We start from the raw sequence: 23,145 nt of genomic DNA on the forward strand, positions 1-23,145 counted from the left end.
CCTGTGCCAGAACACCCGCTTCCAGCTCCCGAGGGGACCGCCAGCTGGCAGTTTGGGAGGACCCCCGGAGGAAGTGAGGGGGAGGGGGAGAGGGAGGGGGCGTGGCTGTGAGGGGAGTGTCACCCGGAGCTCAGCCTCGGGTCTCCCCTGGGATGTCCCTCCAAATGGGGTCCTTCTCGAGAGCCTGTGGCCGGTGGGAGGGCTGAGAGCAGGCAGCGTGGGGGAGCATCAGAAATGGGGCACACCCCCCACAGGTTCTGAGCTCCCCGATCCAGTGGAAAAAGGTGGCATCCGACGCTGGCTTGGGGGTCCTTCGCTGGGGCCCCGTGCCCCATCTGGGCTGCCCTGGCGAGGGCTGCCTCCTGCTCACCACCCCCTTCTGCCAGCCCTGGATGCCCGGCACGTAAGCCAGGTCTGTCTGTCCCTCTGCCTGAGCCCGTCTGTCTCTCAGTCGCTCTGCACTCGGAAAGGGCTGTCCCTTCTGGGGCTCCCTGAAGTTCTAACCGGGGCTAAGCTGCAAAATCCGCTCCTGGTGCATCATCGAGACGGGGGAGCCATTGGAGCTGGGAGTGGGGGTGCTTAGGGGAGGCGTTGGGGTTGGGGGAGACCCCAGGTCGGGCCCGAGGCCATGAGGGGCCGGAGAATCCTCTGGCACAGCCGCAGTGCGGCTGTTCCACCGAAGGAAGCTGCCCGTGCAGAGGCCCGGGGTGGGAGCGGGGTGCGCACGCCCAGGCTCCCGTGCAGCCTCGGGTGCGGGGCTGCCGTTCTCCTGGGTGGCAGCTGTGTCGGTGCGAGTCCCGTGCCGCACAACTCGCCCCTTTAAACTGTGCGTGTGGATGGACTTGAGCATGTTCGTGGAGCTGTGCGAGCTTCGCCACCTTCAGTTTCAGGACGTGCTCGTCACCCCGAAGATAAGACACACGCACCCCATTTCCCACTCCCCGAGGGCCCCGGCAGCTCTAATCTATGGGCCGTCTCTCCGGATTTGGACATTTCGTAAAAAGGAAACAGGCCGCATGTGGTCCTTTGGCGACTGGCTTCTGGCACGGGGCGTCGCATTTCCAGGGGCCGTTCACGGTGCGCGTGTGTGGAGTACGGCATTCCTTGTTCAGGGCTCAGTAATATTCCACGGCTTCCACATACCGCCTTTGTTGGTCCAGTCTGAAGTTGATGGGCCTGTGGGTTATCCCCACTCTTTGGCTCTGAGCAATAGTGCTGCTATGGCAACGCACGTGCGTGCTTTCGTGCGGTCACAGCTTTCCTTCCTCTCGGGCGGGTCCCTCGGTGTGGCATCCCCCGGGTAAACAGAACGACTCTGTGTTCAACCGTCTGAGGGGCTGCCGGGCCGTCTCCCACAGCGACCACTCCGTCCCCCAGCCCCACCACGGTGTGTGGGGGTCACCTCGTCACCCGGACTTGTCGTGGCCTGTCTTCTCAATGACAGCAGTCCTCGGGGTGTGCAGTGGTGCCTCCAGGTGGTTTTTTGATTTGCATTTCCCCGTGGACCGTGGTGCTGAGTGTCTCTCGCTGCGCCCACTGGCCCTCTGGGTGTCTTCCCTGGTGAGACATCTGTGGTGCGCGTCCTTTGTCCGTGTCAAAGCTGGGCTGTCCCTTTATTCCTCCCTTGTAGGAGTCCTTCACCTCTGCTAGACGGAAGTCCCTTGTCAGGTGTCATCGGCCCATCTCCCGATCTGTGGGGGCTATCACGTCCTGGATGCCTCTGGGGGAGTGTTTGTGAAGGAAGCCGGGTGGGGGTCCGGGAGCAGGTGGCAGTGGCCTCGGAGGCCGGACCGGCGGAAAGGATTCTCTTCTCTTCCCTCCATCCCAGGGGCTCAGGGGGGCTTCTTGGACACCTGCTCTTCCTTCCCGTCCCCAGCACTGTCCCTAAGACAGCCCCACAGTGGGTGTAGAGGTGTTTCTTCCCCTTCAGCTGCCCGGCGGGGCGACACGCTGGTGGGAACAGGTGGCTCAGGCCACACAGGTCCGCAGCCCAAATGTGCGGCGACAGCTCTGGCCTCCCCTGCGCCCGCCTCTCCCTCCCCCAGACCCCAGTGACCGGGTGGGTGCAGGTGGTGGCGTGGGAGGGGGCCTGAGTCCTGGCTGTGCGCCTCCTGCACGTGCGGTCTTGGGCGATGTCGCACTCCCACCGCGGGAGCCTCAGCGGAGAAACGGCTTTGTAATCCCTGCCCCTGGGGTCACGAGTATTTGACCACGGGAAGTGGGTGAAGGCTCTGGCGTGGGACCTCCGGACGGCTCGGAGTCAGCGTGAAAAAACCCAGCCTTGTACCGTAGGGGGCTGCTGGAAGGGGTGACCCCGCACCGTCTCCGTGGGCAGTTTCCTCCGTGGCAGCGTTAGCCCCGTGCGTGTGCTCCTGTGGCTTGTCTCGCAGCCTCTGTCCCCTCCTCCTCTGTGATCCACTCGGGGCCAGGGAGGGACTCGGGATGGGGTGTGAAGGGCTTTTTTAAAAAAAGATTTTATTTATTTACTTTTAGAGAGAGGGGAAGGGAGGGAGAAGAAGGAGAGAAACCCTTCTCTCCTCTCAGTGTGTGGTTGCCTGTCTCGCGCCCCCTACTGGGGGCCTGGCCCACAACTCACACGTGTGCCCTGACTGGGAAAGGAACCGGCGACCCTTTGGTCCACAGGCCGGTGCTCCGTCCACAGAGCTGCACCAGCCGGGGTGTGAAGGGCTTTTCTCTGAACCAAGTGCCTGAGCTTCACGGAGCCTTCGTGCCAGTCACTCCCCTCCCCGTTCACGGCTGGTGACCGCGCAGAGCGGTGGGGGGCAGCTGGTTCCGGTTCCTGAGGGTGACACCCGGGAGACACGGTCCCCGACAGCAACACGGCGTTCTCTTTGCCGCCTGGCAGGCAGAGCAACCGGACGGTGCGCGTGACCCAGGAGTTCCTGGAGTACCACGTCAACGGCGACACGAACCTGGGCCCCGTGTCCGATAACTACGTGTTCGCGCCTGGGCAGCCCGCAAGCCCCGCGTGGAAAGCGGTGGGGATGGAGGTCGTAGATGGGACTCTCGTGACCGAGATCCGGCAGTACTTTTACAGGTGCGCTGGCCTCCGTGCGGGCTGTGCCCGGCACACAGTAGGTGCACGCGGGCGGGTGTGGAGGGCCCATCTTTGCTCAGATGCCTGGCTCCTGGGCTTGTGCTGGGCACGTGGTCATTGCCTGATGGAAGTCGGATGAAGAGGTGAATTGCCTCCCGGTTCCGTCCCATGCATGTGCTGGGACAGGATCCCGCGGGGCCAGGGACGCACACACGGAGGGGACCGCCCGTGTCTCCACGAACAGCACAGACAGAGGCCGTCAGGCCAGGCTGGAGCCCTGGGGTCCTCTCATCCTGTCCCTGGGAAGGCACCCGGGTGCCCTGCCGCCTGCAGAGGGAGGGGGAGGGGTGCAGGCGGGGAGGGAGGGAGAAAAGCCAGAAAGGGCAGGAGGACAGGGGGAGGGGAGGGCGTCCAGAGGCTCTGGGAGGTGGCTCACCGATGGGGAGCTTTCCCTCCAGGACGGCGAATGCCAAGAGTCCCACGTACACCATCTACTCCCGCCTGGCCCACGTGCCGCGTGGCTACGACGGGGACCTGCTGTGCCAGCGCATCGAGCAGGAGCTCCGGGTGGGCCCCCTGGAGCTGAACCGCGAGGCCGTGCTGCGGACCAGCACCGACCTGCCCACCCAGCAGGTCCTCTACTCGGACAGCAACGGCTACCAGACGCAGCGCAGGCCCTACCGGCGCTACGCCAACAACACCATCTCCCGGGTACGCCCGCGGTGCCCACGGTGCAGCCCTGAGGGCGCCTCCCCACCGGCACGGGGCCGCAGAGGCCCTGGGGAGAGCCTGTCTGGGCCTGGCCCGCGTGCTATCGTTAGGGGCTGGAGACCCAGGCTGCGGCCAGCCTGGCGTCTGCACCCCGGGGCCACCGTGTGCTGAGGGAAGTCCCTGAGGGGCCTGTCTGCACCTCGGTTTTCTCTCCTGTACCAGGAGGGGCTTGTCAGAGAGCCGTTCTGCGGAGGTGGGGGGTGGCACCTGGCCGGGGCCGAGCGGGACCTGACCTGTGTTTGGTGTTCTCTGCCCAGGACACTGCTGGCAGCGGGTCACAGGGAGCGGGGCCCAAAGTCCGACACCAGGGTCAGCCCCATAGCCTTTGGCCCCAGGCTGGGTGACCTTGGGCAGCTCACTTAGCTTCTCTGCTCCTGGGAATGGGGGTACCTCCTCGCCCCAGAGCCCCGTGGGTCCCCTGGGAGAATCCAGGTGAGGCGGGGTGCTGGGCACCTCGTACGTCCCGATACACCTTCGTGACCTCCCTCCCTCCCTGCCTCGGGGGCCCATCACAGCGCGGTGTCCCCACCTGCTCGGCCTCCCCCGAGTTTCTGTTCCCCACTCTCTCTGTCTGCCGGTCCTCACCCTCTGGGGCGGGCCCCGATCCCTGGTCATTAGTCTGTCAGCCCCAGGACATCCTGCCCCGGGGGCCCTGGCCCGTGGGGCCCTTCCACAGCCAGCACGGTCGGCCGAGGGCCCCTGTCGGGCCTGTGTCGCCCACCCCTGGCACCTGTGTCCAGACCTCGTCTCTGCGCCCCGTTTACAGAAGGACAGAGGGGGGCCTGAGTGGGCTCAGTTCCCCGGCTCATGTGGCGGGGGGGGGCGGGGGAGCTGGACGTGAGTCCCCCTCTGTCTGTCTGTCTGCCTCCGGACTCAGAGCCCCTCCCCACACTGCCTCCAGCTGCGGCTGTGCCTGAGCCGGCGGCCGGCTGGGGTGGCCAGAGGTGACCCTGGCTCACCCTTTGCCCGACACCCGCGGATATGTTGCGCCCCCAGAACTACTACCCCATGGTGCAGTCGGCCCACATCGAGGACGGCAGGAGCAGGCTGGTGCTGCTGTCGGAGCAGGCGCACGGCGTCTCCAGCCCGGGGAAGGGACAGGTGGAGGTAGGAGGAGGCCCGCCCCCCCCCCTACCGGCCCCCAGGTGCCAGGGGCGTCACCCTGCCCTTTTCCCCGCAGGTCATGCTCCACCGCCGGCTGCAGAACAACCTGGAGCTGTCCCTGGACTACAAAGTCACCCTGAACGACAACTCGGTCGCCCGCCCGGTGCTCTGGCTCCTGCTGGGACCCCGGCCAGTGACCGCCGGCCTGCAGCAGAGGAGCGCGCTGGCCCTGCAGCACCGGCCAGTGGTGCTGCTCGGGAGGCTGACCGGTACGGGGTGCCCAGAGGGAGCCAGCTGGGCCGGGGTGGCCCTGGGTAGGGCGGGGCAGGCTGTGGAAGTGTGGGGCCCAGTCCCCTCCTGAGGCAGGCGGTCCTCACGGGTGTCCTCTGAGGAGTCGTGGCCAGGCAGGTCCGGGCCGCAGGGCAGGAGGGAGCGGGGCCGGGGAGGGCCTGGTGACCTGGTGACCTGGTGACCTGTAGGGTAGTGAGACACTGCAGGCTGAGGTGAGGTCATGGGTCCACACTGAGAGCGTCACCCGAGTCCTCTCGTTCGGCAGTAGAGGACCCTGGAGGAGCAGCGGGGGGTACGGAGACCGGGAGGCTCGTGGATGGATGGGGAGCCGGCAGTGGCCTGGGCCTGCGGCAGGCAGGGTGGCTCTGGCCTGGGTGCCACCTCCCTCCCAGCACTGCCCTGAGCACCTGCCGGCCCCCCGCCGGGTCCCATGCTGCTCCCATGCTGCGGGTTCCAGGAGCACGCTCTGATTGGCTAGCAGGGGCAAGGGCTGCTCCCGGGTCGGGTCGGTCAGTGGTCCTTCCCGGCAAAGGCAGTCTTTCCCACACGGGGGACGGGCCGTGTCTGGGCGAGCTCCGTGGCGGCCGTGGGCGGCTCGGTCCAGCGGGCCGCAGTCTGGTCTCTGTTGGAGCAAGTGAGAGAAACCCCACGTGAACGTCCGAGCCACTGGAGGCTTTATTCTGAGGCTCTGTGGCTGAGGGAAAGGCAGAGGTGTAGCTGGGACAGGAGGCCGGAGCCTTCACGAGACTGTCCCCCTCCCTCCTTTTGCCACCTGTGCGTCTCTCTGCCTGTGACCTTCTTCCCCCTCCACCCCCTACCCGGGACGTGGCTGTGAGCAGCTCTGGACCACAGGTCTTCTCCCCACGGAGGAATGAGACTTGGACGTTGGGTCTCAAGGGCTAAAGTCCCAGGGAAAGTTCCGATTGGTCCTGATGGGATCATGTGACCCAAGCCTGGACCAATCACTGCGGCCTGGGGTCCTGTGGGGAGGTGGCAGCTCCAGCTGCAGCCCAGAGTTGAGAGGAGCATTTCCTAGAAGGAGGAGGAGGGGCTGAGGGGTCTTCTGAGCAGAGAGGGCACAGGAGACCAGACGAGGGAGGGGCTGGCACCCCAGACCCCGCGTGGGAAACAGGGCCCTGTGTGAGCTCCTCATCTGATCTGGAACAGGCAGCGACCTCTCTGGCCTTAGTCTCCCCGTCTTAGTTTAAAGTGGCTGGACATGAGATTCAGGGTCCGTCCAGCTCTTAGGCTCGTCCTCTGAGCAGCTGGACATGTGGGAGGAGGGGCTTTTGGGGGGAAGGGCCTGGGGGAGCAAAGGCCAGGGCGGGAGCCTGGGTGGGGGTCTGGGCCTGCAGCGTGGGCTGCCTGTGGCGAGGCTGGGGGGTGTCGGCTGTGACGGGACCACGGTGTGGAGATCTCTGATTCCCACGGGGGCGGGGAGGGGCCTGACCCCACACCCTCTCCCTCACCCAGCCGTCTGCTTTGCAGAGACTGGCCACAATCGCTCAGCCCCCCATCAGCAGGAGGCCGTGACGCTGCCCCCCAGCCTTCACCTGCAGACCCTGAGCATCCCCGGCTGGAACTACAGCTCCAACCACACGGAGCACCTGCAGAGCCTCCAGACAGGTGAGGCGGGTGGCCCAGGGCTGGGCTCACCCCGCCCTTGTGCCCCCTGCGCACAGTTGGCTCTGCAAGGCCACCTGGTCCTTTACCTGCCAAACGGGGAGACTGAGGCCCACAGAGGCGTCGAGTAGCCAGGGGCAAGGTGGGCCTGGACCCAAGCGGAGGACCTGCCCGCACGGTCCTCCCGTGGATCCTTCCTAAGCCACCTCTACCTCTAGACCGCCGTCCCCACCCTGCCCGGCCCCAGGGCTGCACTCGGGCACTGCCGCCTCCCCGGCTCCTCCGGCGGTCCTGAGCGGCTGACCCCCCGCCCTCTGAGCTCCGCTCATCTGTCCCCGACTTCCGCTCATTCACCAAACAAGCGACTCTTGTGCTGGGAATCAGAGAGGGGCAGGGACCAAGGGAGCAAGGTCTCTGCCCACCGAGCTCCCCGTCTGGCGGGGAGCAGTCGTGTCGCTGCAGTGATGACGGTGATCAGAGGGGGCTGACGCCGGCCAGGGCCTGGCTGGTCCTGTGGCGCCTTACGGCCCCTTTGCACCTGAGCAGCTCAAAGGCCGAGCTGACTGCACCACAGCCACTCTCGGGTCCCCAGGGCTCCACCCGGGACCTGGGCCCCACAGAGTAAGTCTGTGCAATTAAGAAGAGGAAAAGGAAGAAGATGATGACTGTCACCCTCACCACCGCCCTCACCACCGTCCTCACCAACACCCTCACCAACACCCTCACCAACACCCTCACCACTGTCCTCACCACCGCCCTCACCACCGCCCTCACCACCGCCCTCACCACCGCACTCACCAACACCCTCACCACCGCCCTCACCACCGCACTCACCAACACCCTCACCAACACCCTCACCACCGTCCTCACCAACACCCTCACCAACACCCTCACCACTGCCACCATGACCAGGGGCCCGAAGCCTCGCCAGACCCAGAACATGGCCCGGGCCCTACCAGGACCACGTAGAACAGATTTTATAAACTTCTGCTGCCGTGACCAAGGGCCCCAAGCTCTGTCTGTGCAGACACACATGCTCGTCCCCCACCCAGCAGGGCCGCAGGGAGCCCCTTCTCACTGTGGTCACCAGGGACCTGCTGATGGAGGCTGCAGGGTACCACCTGCTGCCTTGGTCCTGGTGACTGGCAGGTGACGCGTCACCTCTGCTCGCTCTGCACTGGCTCCGGGTTCTGTGGCCACACGGCACTTGACAGGGGCAGAGAAGGAGAGAATATTCCAGAGACTGGAAGCCTGGAGGGCAAGGCCATAACGACAACAGCGACTGAGGACTGAGGCCCCCAGAGGCCAGCGTCAGTCACCCCTTAGAGTCGCTGGGCCTGGGCGGGATCGTCCCCCGGGTGCAGCGGCTGTGTGTGTGTCCCCGGCTCCGGGCCTGGGCGTCCTTGTCCAATGGGGGAGGCCCGGTCCGCTGCCCCCGGGAGCGTGAGGGTGTGAAATGGAGTGCGTGTGTGATGTGCCGGGTACACGCGGGGTCCTCACGCCGCCCGCTCCTGTCCCAGGCCGTCAAGGGCAGCCCGAGGCCGACCTCCGCCGCGTCCTGCTGCGGCTGCACCACCTGTACGAGGCGGGTGAGCACCATGCCCTGTCTCAGCCGGTGACCGTGGACCTGAAGGTAGTCCGCCCCTCCCACATCCCGCTGCCCGGCCACTGTGTCCGGTCTCCTGGGGGGACCTTGAGCTGGGGAAGCACATTCCAAGGGCGACAGCCCTGACTCGCAAGTGTCCGAGGTGCATCAGGACATGCTCACAAAGGACCCAGCATGGGCTCCAGCGGGCCCGCCCCGTGCCCCACACCAGCGCCCCGCCAGACCGCCCTCCTCCCCAGAGGGTGCCGAGAGATGCCTGGGGCCTCCCCCAGCGGCACTCCGCGTGGGGTTGTGCGCTGTCCTTTGTCTCCTACTCCCGACCTTGCTGTGGGCGTCTCCGACGCCCCGGTCCTCCGTGGAACCTGGAGAGCCCTAAGGAGCCACCCCGAGCCTTCCTCTGCGGTGCCTTCTGGAGCACCCCCTTTCTCGGTGCTTACGGCCAAGGGGGTCAGGGGTCAGGGGACTGCCCCTTCCTCACCTGGCTCCGCCCCGGGGGCCCTCAGAGGCTGAGCGCAGGTCTGAACCATGCATGCCCGGGTTGGAGTGAGTGTGTGGGCGGGGGAGACAGAGGCAGCGCCTGGACGCTGGGCACCCTGTGCCGCTCTGGTGGGACAGGCGAGGCTCGGGGACCCTTAGCAGGGCAGATGGGTGGGTGGACACCACGGGCTGCTTCTCCACGTGGACGGTGTCGGTCAGGGCAGCCAGAGCGGCCTCGGTTAGGAACGTGCCTGGCTGTGAGTGACAGCTGCCGGCCGAGGAACGGGCCCGGGGCTTTCGCGCCGGCCAGTGTCGCGGGTGGGCTGTCTCTGCCCACGTTCAGCTGCCTAATGCTGTCTTCAGGGACCCACTCCCCTGTGTCCTCCCACCCAGCTGTCCTCAGCCAGCTGCCTCTTCCTCTTCCTGCTGCTGGCCTGTGGTCGCCCCCTGGTTCAGGCCTCACGAGCAGGCGTAAGACCAAAGTGCTGGGGGTGGCGGCAGCCCAGGTGCCTGGCCCTACGCGAGTGCGCAACCTCCATCAGCACAGGGAGCTGCTCCCCTGGCCCCCCTGCCCTCCTGGTCAGCAGACTGTGCCTGTCTTTGGACATCCGGTCGGGCCACCTGCCCCATCTCTGCACGGGGTGTCCGGGCGGAGCTACTGGGCAAGGGGGGTGGACAGCCATGACTGGCTTCCTCCTGGGGCGGCTGTGGCCCCCACTGGGCATGGGGGCTCCACACTGGAGGGGGGTTCTGAGTGCCCATGTGCTCCTGGGCACCTACACCCAGCTGGGCACCTGGGAAGCACGCTCCTCCCGCCTCAGTTTCCTCACCTGTGAAATGGGGCTCCCGTCCTGAGCCAGAGCATTTCCTGTGGGGATGAAACGGGGTGTGTGCTGGACCCTGGGTGGCTGCCCCTGCTGCGGGGCCTGCTCTGCTCCGACCGGGACCCTGGTGGCTCGCCCCTCCCCCCGCCCACCTGCCCTCCTCTCCCTGCAGTCCGTGCTGCGGGGGCTGGGCCCCGTGCTGGCCGTGGAGGAGCGCTCGCTCACGGGGACCTGGGACGTGAGCGCGCTGCAGCGCTGGAGATGGCAGACGGAGGACGGAGGTTCGGGGGCCCCTGGTTCAGGCCCTGGCTGCCCGTGGTTCCCGGCGCTGGCCCCGGGGGCTGCATGACCTAGACAGGCTACCCGCCTTCTCCGACGGTGCAGCCCTCCTGGACCCACCGCAGGAGGCTGAGAGGGGCTTCGGGGTGGCGTCCGCCCGCTGGGGCTCCCACACAGGCGTGCGTGGCCCATGCCCCCGCCCGTGCCCTGGGCGAGCCCGGGCTCGCAGGTGCGCCTTGGGCGCTTGCAGTCAGCCATGCCCCGCTTGGTGCGGGTCCTGCCGGCTCCGGCCGAACACAGGCCGCCTCGTGCCTCCCAGCCTTCGCTCTCGCTGTCCCCCTGCCCGCAATGCCCTTGTCCCATCACTCTGGCCAGTCCCACTCAAGCCTCCACCAAGGCCAGGGCCAAGGCCGGGCGCCCCCTCTGCTCTGCCTGCCCCCGTGATTTCTGTCCCACTCACCTCCTCTTGGTCCCCCGCACTGGGCACGCTGGCGGGTGCTCAGGTGGACGTCCAGGCCGTGGGGGTGAATGGGCGAGTGGACGGAAGGGAGGAGAGGTGGGTGGGCAGGTCGAGCCTGAGCCCCAGGGCGTGACTTCGGGGGGAGGAGCCAGTGAGATAGATAAACGGCAGCCCCAGGGGCCTCGGTGAGAGATCCGGGAGAGTGTCGCACAGCAGGGGAAATGCGGCCAGTCGGGACCAGGGTCCACCTCCAGCTATCTGTCCCTCCCCCTCAGGTGGGCCCTAGGGGGAGGGCAGCAAGAGGCCCACTGGGAGGTCCCTCCACTGGCAGCAGGAGTCTGGGCAGGGGGCTCTGTCACCTAATGCATCACCAGGGGAGCCACAGGCTGTAGGCAGGTGTGGTGGTGGCGGTGGGGGGGTGTCCTGGGGAGGCGGGGGCTCCAGGGGGCAGGACGGGACTGACCGCCTCTGCCCCACCCCAGGCGGCTCCAGGCCCCCGCCCCAGGAGGGCCCCACTGTCACCATCCACCCGAAGGAAATCCGGACCTTCTTCGTTCACTTCGGGACGCAGTGAGCCCGCAGCGGACTCTGGGCGCACGGCTGCCTGGGGCCCCCGGGTGAAGGGGCCGGACCCAGGCCGGGAGAGCGGCGAGGAGGGGCAGCAGAGCGGCTGTGTCGGGTCGGCGATCACGGGAGGTGGTCAGACTGGGGCTTCTTAGTTTTTGAAATAAAGACCGCATCATAAGGACCTGGTTCTCCTCCTGGGCCTCTGGTGCCGGCCCTCCTCTCCCATCGCCTGGGGATGTCCTCCCCCCAACCCCCGCAGCTCCCTGTTCATTGACAAAAGGCAGGCAGAGTGGGAGGCCCACAGAGGCTGCATGGGCAGCTGCCTGCAGGCCCCAGGGCCGCACGGCTGTGTGACTGGTGAGGTGGGGTGCGGGCGCTGCGGACCCTCGGGGGCAGGGGCCCTCCACGGTCTGAGGGGGTGCGGGGCTTGGCTTCTGGCTTCTTGGCTATGGGAAAGCCGGTCCTCGGGCTGGCCTGGGAGCTGCGGACAGACCGCCAAGTGCAGGATGACCCGAGTGCGGGACACCCTGCTGGACACCCACAGCCCCAGGCCTCCCTCCTGTCCGGGACAGACACAGCGGGAGGCCACGCCCTCCTGCCCTGTCCCCCACCCTTCCCCCGGGAAAGGCCAATGGCACTGTGACAGAGAACACTGAAGGCCTTCTGCCGCGGGCCCAGGGCCGAGTACAGAGGGGATGGGGTCAGGGAACGGGGGGACAGGCACCAGGGGGGCAGGGAGAGGACGGGCGTCTGTGAGACACGTCTTGTGGCTGAAGCTTTGACCCTGGCAGGCTGCGTCCTGAGCACAGACACCAGGACTTTCTTGTGTTTCTGTCCACCGTCTGTCGCCCCAGGGACCCAGGTGGCCCTCGGTGGGCCGTGCTGGAAACGGTCCGGCCGAGGGTCTGGGGACCGTCAGTCTCGTGTTTACAGCCCATTTGAGACAGGGACCTGGGGCCTGCGGGGGGAATCTCGGCGTGTTCAGTGTCACGTTTCGAGGCCTCCCTTGACCAGTGGGGGGAGCCGTGGGCCCTCCCTCCTTGTCCCCCAGAGCGGCTTCGGGCCCCTCACACGAAGCTCCCCGCGTCGGGCTGAGTCTGCGGGCTCCGCCCTGGGCCCTGGCGGGCACTATCCAGAGCCCTCCAGCACCCTGGGGTGGGGGCTCTCGACCCCTTAGAGTAATCCGGAGCCCTCCCTTCGCTCCCTGTCCCTCTGCCTCTCCTTCTCCAGCCCCCGTTTCCTCTGCCTCAGTCACGTCAGCCCTGTTGGATTTTCCTCTAACTCACGAGCACCGGCCCCACGCAGGGCCTTTGCACGCGCCGTTTCCCTGCATGGAAGCCTCCTCCGCACGTACCTGCGCGGCTCCCTCCCCACTGCGCTCCGGCCTCCGCCCAGACAGCCGCTCCCTGCCGGGGAGGAGAGAGCCGGGAAAGCCGGCCCGTCTCCCCAGCACACCCAGGCGCTGGCCAGTCACGGAGGCGGGGCCGACCAGAGCAACTCCTCAGCGCCCAAAATGGGGGTGTGCCTGTGCAGAGTTCGGGCCTCGGGGGTGAGAGCGGGCCCCTCAAAACTGCCCCGTCACTGACGACCTGCTGAGTGTTTTCCTTCTCCGACCCGCGGTTTCTGGACATTGGCCCGCGAGTCAGTGAAAGCGCTGGCTCCTCAGGTTTCTGAGGCCTGGGTGGGACACCCTCCGACGTGCTCGGTGCGTGGTGGGCACTCACACCTGCGGGCCGCTCTTCCCGAGTCCGTCTGACCCCAGAGCTCAGCGTCAGCACTCACGGGCGGCACTGATGCTCGCTGCCGCCCCTGGCTGAGTTTTCACGGGCTGGCGCTGCGCATTTTGTACCGTTTACCTGAGAGCACACCGTGAAGTGCACGCAGCATCCTCAGGGTGCACACGAGGACACCGAGGCTCAGAGAGCTCGGCTAACCTGCTGAAGGTCACACGGCCAGGAAGGGCTGAGTTGGGACTGCCACTCTGTGGTGACAGGACACACACTGCCTGTCGTAGACTGTCCACGTCACCTAGCACCCATTAGGTTTTTGTACAGCCTTGGGCCAGGGGCAAGGCCAGCACTGTCCTGAGGAGGCAGGCCCTGTCGGGTGCCTGCCACTTCGGCGGTTTACGTGGAGCAAGTGCCTCATAAAGGCTAGTTGTGCTGGTGATGGTAGTCATGGCGGCGGCGGTGGTGATGGTGGTGATGGTGGTGGTGATGGGGGAGATGATGTTGGTGGAGATGATGATGGTGATGGTGATAATGATGGTGGAGGTGGTGGTGTTGATGGTGATGGTGATGATGGTGATATTGGTGGTGATGATGGTGATGGTGATGGTGATGGTGGTGATGGTGGTGATGGTGGTGGTGATGGTGGTGATGGTGATGGTGATGGTGGTGATGGTGGTGATGGTGGTGGTGATGGTGGTGATGGTGATGATGATGCTGATGGTGATGGAGATGATGTTGGTGGAGATGATAATAGTGATGGTATTGATGATAGTGATGATGGTGATGATGGTGATATTGGTGGTGATGATGGTGATAGTGGTGATGATGGTGATTATGGTGATGCTGATGCTGATGGTGATGGAGATGATGTTGGTGGAGATGATAATGGTGATGTTAGTGATGACGATGGTGATGATGATGATGGTGGTGGTGGTGATGATGCTGATGGCGATGGAGATGATGTTGGTGGAGATGATAATGGTGATAGTGACAAGCGATGAGGAAAAGGCTGGGGATGAGTTGTCCGCGGGCCCAGGGTTCTGTGCAATGACACCATGCCTACAAGGGTGGTAACCGACAATTGTAAGGTCTAGTCGCTGTGGGTTTCACTGCAGCGAGTTCAGTTCTGAAACGAACAGGTCGTCTTACCACACCCCCAGGTCCGGTCTGGGAGGGCCGGGCTCGCAGACTCCCGACTTCCCGGTGCTCGCTGGTCCCGGCAGGGCCGTGTGGGGGCCGAAGCTCAGGATCTGGACCGCGGTGCTTTATTGCGTCTTGGGGAGTTTTTCAAATTAAAGAATTAATTTTTCTCTCCATGGGAGGATTTTTAAAGGCTTGCTGTAATTGGTATAATTTGGTGACATCTGAGAGCTGGAAAATGTTCCAGAGAACAACACCCCCCGATTCGACTGCTCGCTCACTCATTAAATCATCCGCTCACATGCACCGAACACTGGACAAGCACCACTCAATAAACATGTTCAATTACATTTTTTATCCTTGCGAGAGGACTTTTAAATTTCTTTTTAGAGAGAAGGGAAGGGAGAGGAAGAGACACTGATGTGAGAGAGAAACATCGTCGATTGGTGGCCTCCTGCGCCACCTGGACTGGGGCTCAACCACCGACCTGGGCATGTGCCCTGACCGGGAATCGAACCTGTGACCCTTTGGTTACTGGGCAACACTCCAACCAGCTGAGCCACACCGGCCAGGGCAACCTGTTCGCCTCTGACAACCTCACGTATTAGTGAATAAGTCTCATTACTCGGCCGCCTTGCTTTTCAGTTCAGTGTTAACAGACAGACCCCGGGCTGAGGGGGGGTCTGCGGGAAGCGCGGGGCGGAGACACCCTCGGGGAGCTGTCCTTGGGGCCTGAAGGGAGAAGTCCGCGGTGCCCGGAGCCAGAGCCAGGAGGGAGGAGGGAGGAGTGTGGGGAGGAGGAGGGGGGGGGAGTGACAGCAAGAAAGGCTTGCTGGGAAACCACAGGCTCGTGCGGAAAAGTCCGTCAGGCCTTAAGGTAGGTTAGAGCTGCACCAACCCGAGCGCTCAGGTGACACCGCAGGTGATGCCTGGGGGCGCCCCAACATGTTTGGGATAAAAAAGCCCAAAGCGTCCAGCAGCCGGGGATCTTTGCTGTGCCGTTCCAGCACGTTCTGTTGATTTACGGCTGTTGCTAGGTAACCGAGTACACTGAAGCCGGTGTGAATCTAAGGCTTCGGGCACCTCCCGACCGGAGAGCCACAGGGAGAGAAAACCATTAGGCGGGCTGCAGACGGGGGTGGGTGGGGTGGGGGCGCTCTCAGCGCAGCCCAGAGAACCGGGGCGCCCTTGGAGAGGCAAGTGGACCGGGCGCCCCGGGTGCCGCCCCTTCACCGCTGCGTTCGCGGTCCTTCCGCTGCACGCCCCGGCCGTTGCCGCCGCTGACCCCGCTTCTCCGGCAGCGAGGCCGGCGCGCGTTTATCTTTTATTTTGCAGTAAATTGATTAGCACGTGTCGGCTTGCTCACACAGCACGCGAGCGTGCGGAATGCGTGAAGTGTGTAATCTTGATGGGCAGGATTAATTGTCTTGGTTTTCCATTACAAATGGCTCCCGCCTCCCACCAGCGCCATTCACGGGCTGAACACGTCCTGACACGGGCCGGCCGTGCGCCCCCCGGGGTTCAAGTGTGACAAGACAGAAGTCCTCCCCCCGCCGCGCTGACATTCAAGGCAGGGGTGGGGGCGGGGAGACAGACACTAAATAATAGTCATAATTAAGAAGCAAATGACACCTTATGTTAAAAGCAAGAAGAAGAAGTGCAGCTGAGTGCAGGGCGCCAGGGGTGGGGGGCTCAGGGGGCATGTTGCAGTTGTAAGTAGGGGTCCCCGGGGGCCTCATGGAGGAGGTGACGCTTCAGCAAAGCTTTGGAGTGAGTGAGTGAATTTTGGAGTGACTGAGCCCTGCAGGCATTCAAGGAAAGAAATCTTGGCGGAGGGCTCACCCCACAGGCGCAGAGGCGCGGAGGCAAGCTGGGGAAAGAGCAGGGAAGACAGTGCGGCTGGAATGGAGGGAGCTGGGGGCAGCGGGGACACAGAAACAGGTCCCATAGGGTCCTCAGGCCACTGGGGCACTTGGAGGGGAGGGGAGCCACCACCCCTGGGTGGCGCCTCTGTGCCAGGGGCCGTGCTGGGGGCGCCGTGCCCTGAGAAGTGTGAGCTCACCCACCCAGCACGTGGACAAGCGGGCTGAACCCCTGGGGTGGTGGGGGGGGCCAGCCTGAGCTGACTCTCCGAGCCTGGACTCAGCCCTTCACCTGCTCGCTGCTTCCCCGCAGGCTCCGGCCCTGCTGGCCAGGGCCACACGGGGTGGGACTCACGGGGGGCACAGGGTGGCTGACTGCCGGCGGGGACCGAGGGCCGGGGGCAGGCAGCTCAGGCCAGAGGCTGACCCTTCCCTGAGCCTCCCCGTGTGACTGGGAACCGGTCTCCCTGTTCCCTGTCTTCCACCCCAGCCGGGAAGACAGAGACACGGAGAGCTGCCTCGCAGACACGAACGCGGTCCTGGACGACGCCCCGCCGGCCCAGGGCCCCGCGTGGAACAGATGCTCACCGGACGCGCTTCTTTGAGTTTGCACGGGTCATGGGACAAGTGCGGTTGGACCGCACAGTTTTTGCTTTTTTTTTAAAGATTTTATTTATTTATTCTTAGAGAGGGAAGGAAGGGAGATAGAGAGAGAGAAACATCAACGTGCGGTTGCTGGGGGTCATGGCCTGCAACCTAGGCATGTACCCTGACTGGGAATCGAACCTGCGACACTTTGGTTCGCAGCCCAAGCTCAATCCACTGAGCTACGCCAGCCAGGGCTTGACCGCACAGTTTTGCCGGGCGATGAATCTGGGGGCGGGCGAGGTGCCCACCACCCGCTGCTGGGCTCGCTGGGCCCACTGGCCCCTGCACAAGCAGGACAAATACAGGCGCCTCCATGCCACTGTGGTCTGTGGTCACCTGGAAGGTTCGCTGTCCACCTGTCCCCCGGGACAGTAGTTTCTCTGGGACCTCGAGGACAGGAACTCATGTCGTTCGCTGGTCTCTGCCCCACGTCTATGCAGGCCTGATCCTTGAGGGTGATCGATAATTTCTAATTAAACTAATGAATGCGGAATCAATGCGGTTAAGGACTTGGTGATGACCTCCAGCGCTGAAGTCATCAAGGAAGGCTCCATGGAGGAGGTGTCATGAGAGGGGGGCTTGGACCTGCTGCTGGGGATGAAGAATGAGTGTCCCCGGAGCAGAGCCTGGTCCTGGCCACCGAGCTGAGCTCTTGCGAGCCTGTCCTCAGGGGGCTTGGGGTCTTCCTCCGCTGCCCCTGCCAGGCCCAGCAGGGAAGTGAGCATGGGCATTGGGCCTCCTGCGCCCTCTCGCAAGGGCCGGGCCGGCTGCACGGAGAGCTGGACGGAGAGCTGGACGAGTGGAGGCCCCACACCTGCCCGCAGTGCTGTGAATTACTACTGATCGCGCCGGAGGGTCACGTGCCGGGAGGTCACTTCCCGCCCAGGGCACGCTGCTTGTGCTGCTTAATTGCCTGTTTTCCGAATTCCCCTTGGGTTGGCCTGGGACTGGCGCCGTGCCCCGTGATTTTGCTGGAATCCAGTCTGGGGGGGGGTGGAAAAGGGGTGCCGCCCATTATTATTTTTCGGTGTTATGTTTGCAAACTCTGGGTGGGATGGATCCAGGTGCTTGCTCCAGGGGACCTCCTGCCCTGCCTGGCGCGGCAGAGAGCCGCCGGTCTGTGCTCGCCGTTCCCCCCAAGACTTGACTGCCTCGTCCGAGTGGGGGGCTGGCAGGATCTGAGGATGGGGGCAGCGCCTGGGGGGCTGGGCTCCGTGCGTACTGCCACCTCGAGTGCGCTCTGAGATGTCCCAGCAAGCAAACATCCCACGCCCATGTGGGGCACCAGATGAAGAAACGGATTCTCAGAGGAAAATGTCAAAAGCTGGTTGCAAGGACCCTTCTGCCCCTCACCCCCCTCGCCGGGATGGAGGGTAGGGAAGTGCAGGGCGGGGGAATGGAAGGTGGTGGGCTGCTCCTGGTGGGGCCATGCAGGCAGTGGGGGGGACGCCCCTCTCTGCGCGGTGGGAGGAGGAGAGGTGCTTGCCCCTCTCTGTGGCCAGGCGTCGGGGGATGACTCCATGCTTCCAGCCGAGACAGAACAACAGGGGCCAGGTTTACCTTCCCACCGGCAACGATGGAAAATCAGGACAAAACACAAAACGGCAGTTCCCGAGACCCTGGGCTCAGGGGCGGAGGGTGCACATAAACCAGGTGAGCTTGCAGGTCGCCCAGCTCGTGCCTTAAGGGTCTCCTGGCCACGCAGCGGGGAGGGTCTGTCCAAGCAGAGCCTGGTGGAGTCGCCCAGCTGAGGAGCCCGAGCCGGGAGGGCGGGGAGGCCAGGGCGCTGAGGGCACAGGGCAGAACCACGGAGGGAGGGGAGTGGGCGGCTCAGAGCGAGAGCTTGGGAGCTGCGGAGCGGCCGCTGAGGGCTCAGCTGGGGCCCGACCTGCGTGCGCCGAGGGTCAACCGTCAGGGGAAGGGCCGCCCCAGGGACAGGAGGAACGGCGCTTTGAGCCCCCCCAGGGTGGAGAGCAGCGCCTGCCTTCCCCAGCCCGCCTGGAAAAGCCCGCAGTTCACGGGGTGCTGGGGGGCCTGCTCAGGGAAGTCTTGCCTCAGGAGCACAGGACAGTTAGTCCTAGATAGAGAACGGTCCCAGCATGCTCAGCACGTCAGCAGGGCAAGACTCAATAGGGTCAGGCTGTTTCTGAGTCCGCTGCACCCCAAAACAGAGCTCAAGAACGTGCAGAGGGGTACAGATGCGCCCAGCACCCCACGAGGGAAAGGACTCGATGTCAGTGTCTGGAAATAACTTTCTAGCCGTGCGAAGAAGCGAGAAAACACAGCCCTTAGTGAGGAGGAGGGTCAGCCCACTGCAGTGGAGCCGGGACTGACAGAGACGTTGGAACCTGCGGGGACGCCAGAGCAGTTCTTCCACAGCCACGCCCCGCGTCGATGGGGACACGCTGGGAGAGACGCATCGCTAGGGGGTCTTGCTGTTTTGCAAAACCACAGAGCGCACTAGCACACACCTGGGCGCCTGGTCGGCCTGGCCTACCGCGCACCGAGGCGCTGTGGCACAGCCCCGCGCTCCCAGGCCGCGAGCCCGTGCAGCACCGAACCACCCAGACTCGCTGGGGACGAGGGGCAGGGAGGGCAGCACGAGACGCGGGACACAGGAGACGCGGGAGGTGAGGCTGCTGCTGGGGTGACAAGCGGGCGGCTTTGCAGCCGACCTCTCCGCGAGCAGAAAGTGCGGGCACTCCAAAACGGCGATGCAAAGCCTCGTCCCGTACGTGCGAGAGGCAGCGACGCCGCCATCCGCCGTCATTGCCAGGTGCCATGCGCCGGCCAGGACCGCGTGTGCCGTGCTTTTCCGGGCCCGCAGCGCTGGGGTCTGTCCGCAGCAGCAGCAGCGGCGGGTGGACCCGTAACCACGGCCGGAGTTTGCAGGGACCGTCGTCCGACAACCGACAAAACAAGCGGCGGAAGCGTGCGAAGAAACAGGAAACGCGAACGACCCTGGCATCAAGGGGGCAGAGTTTCCGCCCCCAGAGCGCTCCGCCCCGCCCAGCCAGGCCGACCCCGCGCTCTTTCCCAGCGCACACCCCTCAGACTCCTGGCCAAACGGGCCGAGTGCTGGGCTGCGGAACACCTTTCAGTGAACGTGAGGGGGTTCGAGTCACGGAAAGTGCGGTCCCTGCTCCAGTTGAATTACATTGGAGTTACTGAGAAGCAGCTCTGGAAAATTTCCAGATACTGGGAATGTCTCTGACATTACATTTCTATGTAATTCATCCATCCACCAAGAAACCCGCAGGGAAATGAGAAAGTATTTTCACCTCGATGAAAAGGAACACACTATGTTTCACAGTCTGTGAGCTGGCACTGAAATAATGGAGGGACTTGGTAGCCCGAAACACCTATATTGGGGAAAAAACTCACATAAATTATCTAACGTTGCACCTTAGTGAACTAGAAAAATAAGAGCAAATTAAACCCAAAGCAGCCAGAAGAAAGGAAATAGTGAGAATCAGAACGTACGCTGATGAAATATAGAACAAACATAACAGAGAAAATCGGTGAAGCCCAAAACCGACTCCTGGAGCTTCCCCCCATAAAGCGGAGAAAGGTCTTGCCAGACCGCCCAGGGCAACAGAAGAAAAGGTGGCGTGACCAACGTCAAGAAGCAGAGGGTGACAGCATGACAGGTCCCACGGCTAGTAAACGCACAACAAGGGAACCCTGTGGCCAGCTTTCTGCCGTAAGTCGAACACTGTAGACGGAACGGATAAACCCCTCGAGAGACATGAGCTCCCAGAGCTTACTGGGGAGGAAGGAGATGCCCCGAGTTGCCCTGTGACTGTTCAAGACGCTGCACAGACGACTCAGCACCTTCCCGAGAAGGAAGGAAGCGCCAGGCCCAGGCGTGCGTCCACTGATGAGTGTCACCGAGCATTTAGGGCGCAGGTCGTGCAGGTTCTACCGAACTCCTCCGGAACGTTCACGGAAAGGACTCGCTTCCCAAGCCGTCCTGTGCGGCGGCACTGCCCGGCAGTAAAGCCGACGGAGACGTGATGGGAAGGAGCACCGCAGACTGGCACCGGCGCTCTTCACGGGCCCCAGCGCCGCAGTCCCGGGTGGGCCCCGCTCAGCGCCCCGGAGAGCGGGTGACACGTCGTGATCCGGTGGCTTCGTCCCAGGCGTGCGGGGCGGGCTTGACGTCTGGAATCCAGCCAGTGTGAGCCACCATGTTAACAATAGAACACCTACACAGTCACCTCAATAGACACACACAAATCATTGGACGTAACCCAAGCTCTCTTTCTGATGAAAGTCTCTCGACAAACTATGGAGAGAGGTGAACATCCTCTGTGTAGTGAGGAATGTCTCCGAAAAACCTGCGGACTCTGTGGGGAAATACTGGGTACTGTCCCCCAAGGCCGGGGACAAGGCGAGGGTGGCCACCTGGGCTGGGACTGTTTGGCCTTGTGCTGGAGCTGTCAGCCAGCACGATAAGGCAGGAAAGAGACACGGATGACATCCAGACTGGAAAGGAAGAAGTAAAGTTGTCTTTATTTACAGACGATGCGATTATCTGCGTGGGCATCCAGTGGGCTCTACGAAAATCTCCAGGAATTAATAACGATTTTAGCAAGTTTGCAGGATATGAGATCAATCAGAATTGAACACTTAAAAATACCATTTACAATGAGATGATGGCGGAATAAACCTGGCCGCAGACGGGAAAAGCCGTACAGGGAAACGGATAAAACGTGGCGGACTGAAGCTGGAGGAGACCTCAGCCAGCGGAGACAGGCACCGTGTCCATGGGTCGGAAGACTCCATAGCACTCAGATGACAGTTCTCCCTAAACGGATCTACAGATGCAACACAACCCCCGTAAAATCTCAGCAGGCTTGTTTTTGGAAACTGACAAACTCATTCTAGAATTCATATGGAAATGCAAAGGACCTCAGACAGCCAAAACAACTTGGAAAGAAAAGAGCAAAGTTGGAGAACTAAGATGACCTCACGTCAAGAATTTATTACAAAGCTCAGACATCGACACAGGTGGTATCTGTGTGAACATGAGCAAATCCGTCCGTGGAACGAAACGGAGGGTCTGGAATCCAACCCGCAGCAGCCCAGGAACGCAGTGGGTGGAGCCTGGCGTCATGAGTGGGCGGGGTAAGGGCGGGCTGTTCAGCGGCTGGCGGTTTGGGTCATTACGTGGAAATGACACAATCAGGTCTCTACTTCACCCCAGACGGAACAGGACGCTGTGGACGGGTCAAATTTAAATGTAAGAGAAAGACATTCTACGGCCCTTCTTTATGAGTCAGGAGGTAGAGAAGGGTTTATTGCATAGGCCACAAAAAGCAAGATAAAGACAAATATCGATGCATGTCACTGCATCAAAAGCAGTGACTTCTGTAGGAAAAGAGGACCGTAAACAACGTTAAGGGAAAAGCAACAACGTAGAAGAGAATCTTTGCCACACACACACACAGACAGACAGACAGACAGGAGATCGGCAGTAAACTCATACAAGAAGCTCCGGCAAGTCAGCGAGAAAAACGCCACATACCCCGGTGGCGGAACGGGCGACGGGAAGAACAGGCTAGGCACAGAGAGGGACCGCCACCGGCCAGACGGAGAGGCCGTCCACCGCACTGGCGACCAGAGACGCAAAGGCAGCCATCCTCCCGGAGCGGCCGGCCCGCCCCCTGGCCGGGCACTGACGTCCGTTCCGAGCGTTACTCAGACCGAGACACGCCGCCGCCGTCGCTGCAGGGACCCCGCAGGGCTGCGTTTGGGGGGCGGCCTCCCAGGCCGGCTGCGTCTTTTCCCGCTGTGGGTGGCAGTGACCACACAGTGGTGACTCCACGATGAGTCGAACCTCTCACTTCTGTGTGCTTTTCTGCACGCGCACCGCACGCCGACTAGAGCAAAGTCGGGCCGCCGAAAGCCGAGGGCGACACAGCATTTCGGGGACCCCGAGAAGCGCATGACTGACAAGGTGGCCGAGCCCCAGGAGAAGCTGGCACCGTGGAAGGGAAGGGAAGGGGAGGCACGGTGGGGCGGCCCACAGGGTGGCAGCTGCCGGGCCGTCCGCTCACGGAGGAGGCCAGCGACCGACCCGCCCACTGCCAGGGACAGGAAGGTCGTCACCGAGGCCGGCGGGCCGCAGTGTCTCTCCGGGGAGGAGCGGTGGGTGGCGGCAGGAAGCCGGGCTGGTGGGGCTCCGGGCGTGAGCGTGGGGTGGGGGGTGTGGGCGTGTCCCTCCGGACTCTGGTCGTGAAGGGGAGGCGAGCACTCTGCTGGCCGCTGGGAGGGGGCGTGGAATCAGGTTTCGCCACGGGGAGACCGAGGGACACTGACGAGTTGCACCGTGTCACAGAGGTCCTGTCCACTCACGCCTCACACGCAGGCGGCCCCTCCCACCACCTGCAGCCCCGAGCCCCACTGCCTCTCCTCGCCCACCGCGACCTGCAGGCTCCAGGTTCACCTGATCCTGCGGCTCTCGCCCCGCTAGGAGGGCGACCCCAGGGAGCGGGCGTTGTGTCTGCCCTGTTCTGCTCTCTGCCCTGTGCTGGGAGCGTGCCTGCCCACAGTAGATGCTCAACAAACCTTGTGGGGAATGAGAGAGAGAGAGGGGAGAGGTCCGGATAGAGAGAGGCTGAGGGTAGGGGGCGGAGGGGCGGAGCCAGGAGCTCAGGCCGGTGCCCAGGGGCGGGGCTGACACAGAGGACGAAGGGGAAG

The 23,145-nt window shown here is 63.6% G+C and overlaps 1 protein-coding gene across 1 annotated transcript in view; it reads left to right on the forward strand.

Annotated features, from left to right (window-relative positions):
• The window catches only part of MAN2B2 (mannosidase alpha class 2B member 2), a 30,581-nt gene extending 19,441 nt beyond the window's left edge, over positions 1-11,140 (forward strand). Inside the window, 8 exon segments of the mRNA XM_045834581.1 lie at positions 2,867-3,058; positions 3,517-3,769; positions 4,826-4,936; positions 5,010-5,202; positions 6,713-6,850; positions 8,368-8,480; positions 9,927-10,035; positions 10,976-11,140. Of these exon segments, the coding sequence (XP_045690537.1) occupies positions 2,867-3,058; positions 3,517-3,769; positions 4,826-4,936; positions 5,010-5,202; positions 6,713-6,850; positions 8,368-8,480; positions 9,927-10,035; positions 10,976-11,067 (1,201 nt within the window). The 3' untranslated portion in view covers positions 11,068-11,140.
• Positions 11,141-23,145: the final 12,005 nt, after the last annotated feature.

This window comes from Phyllostomus hastatus, unplaced genomic scaffold (assembly GCF_019186645.2).
Source record: "Phyllostomus hastatus isolate PE091 unplaced genomic scaffold, TTU_PhHast_1.1 phas_contig_196, whole genome shotgun sequence".
Lineage (NCBI taxonomy): Eukaryota > Metazoa > Chordata > Mammalia > Chiroptera > Phyllostomidae > Phyllostomus > Phyllostomus hastatus.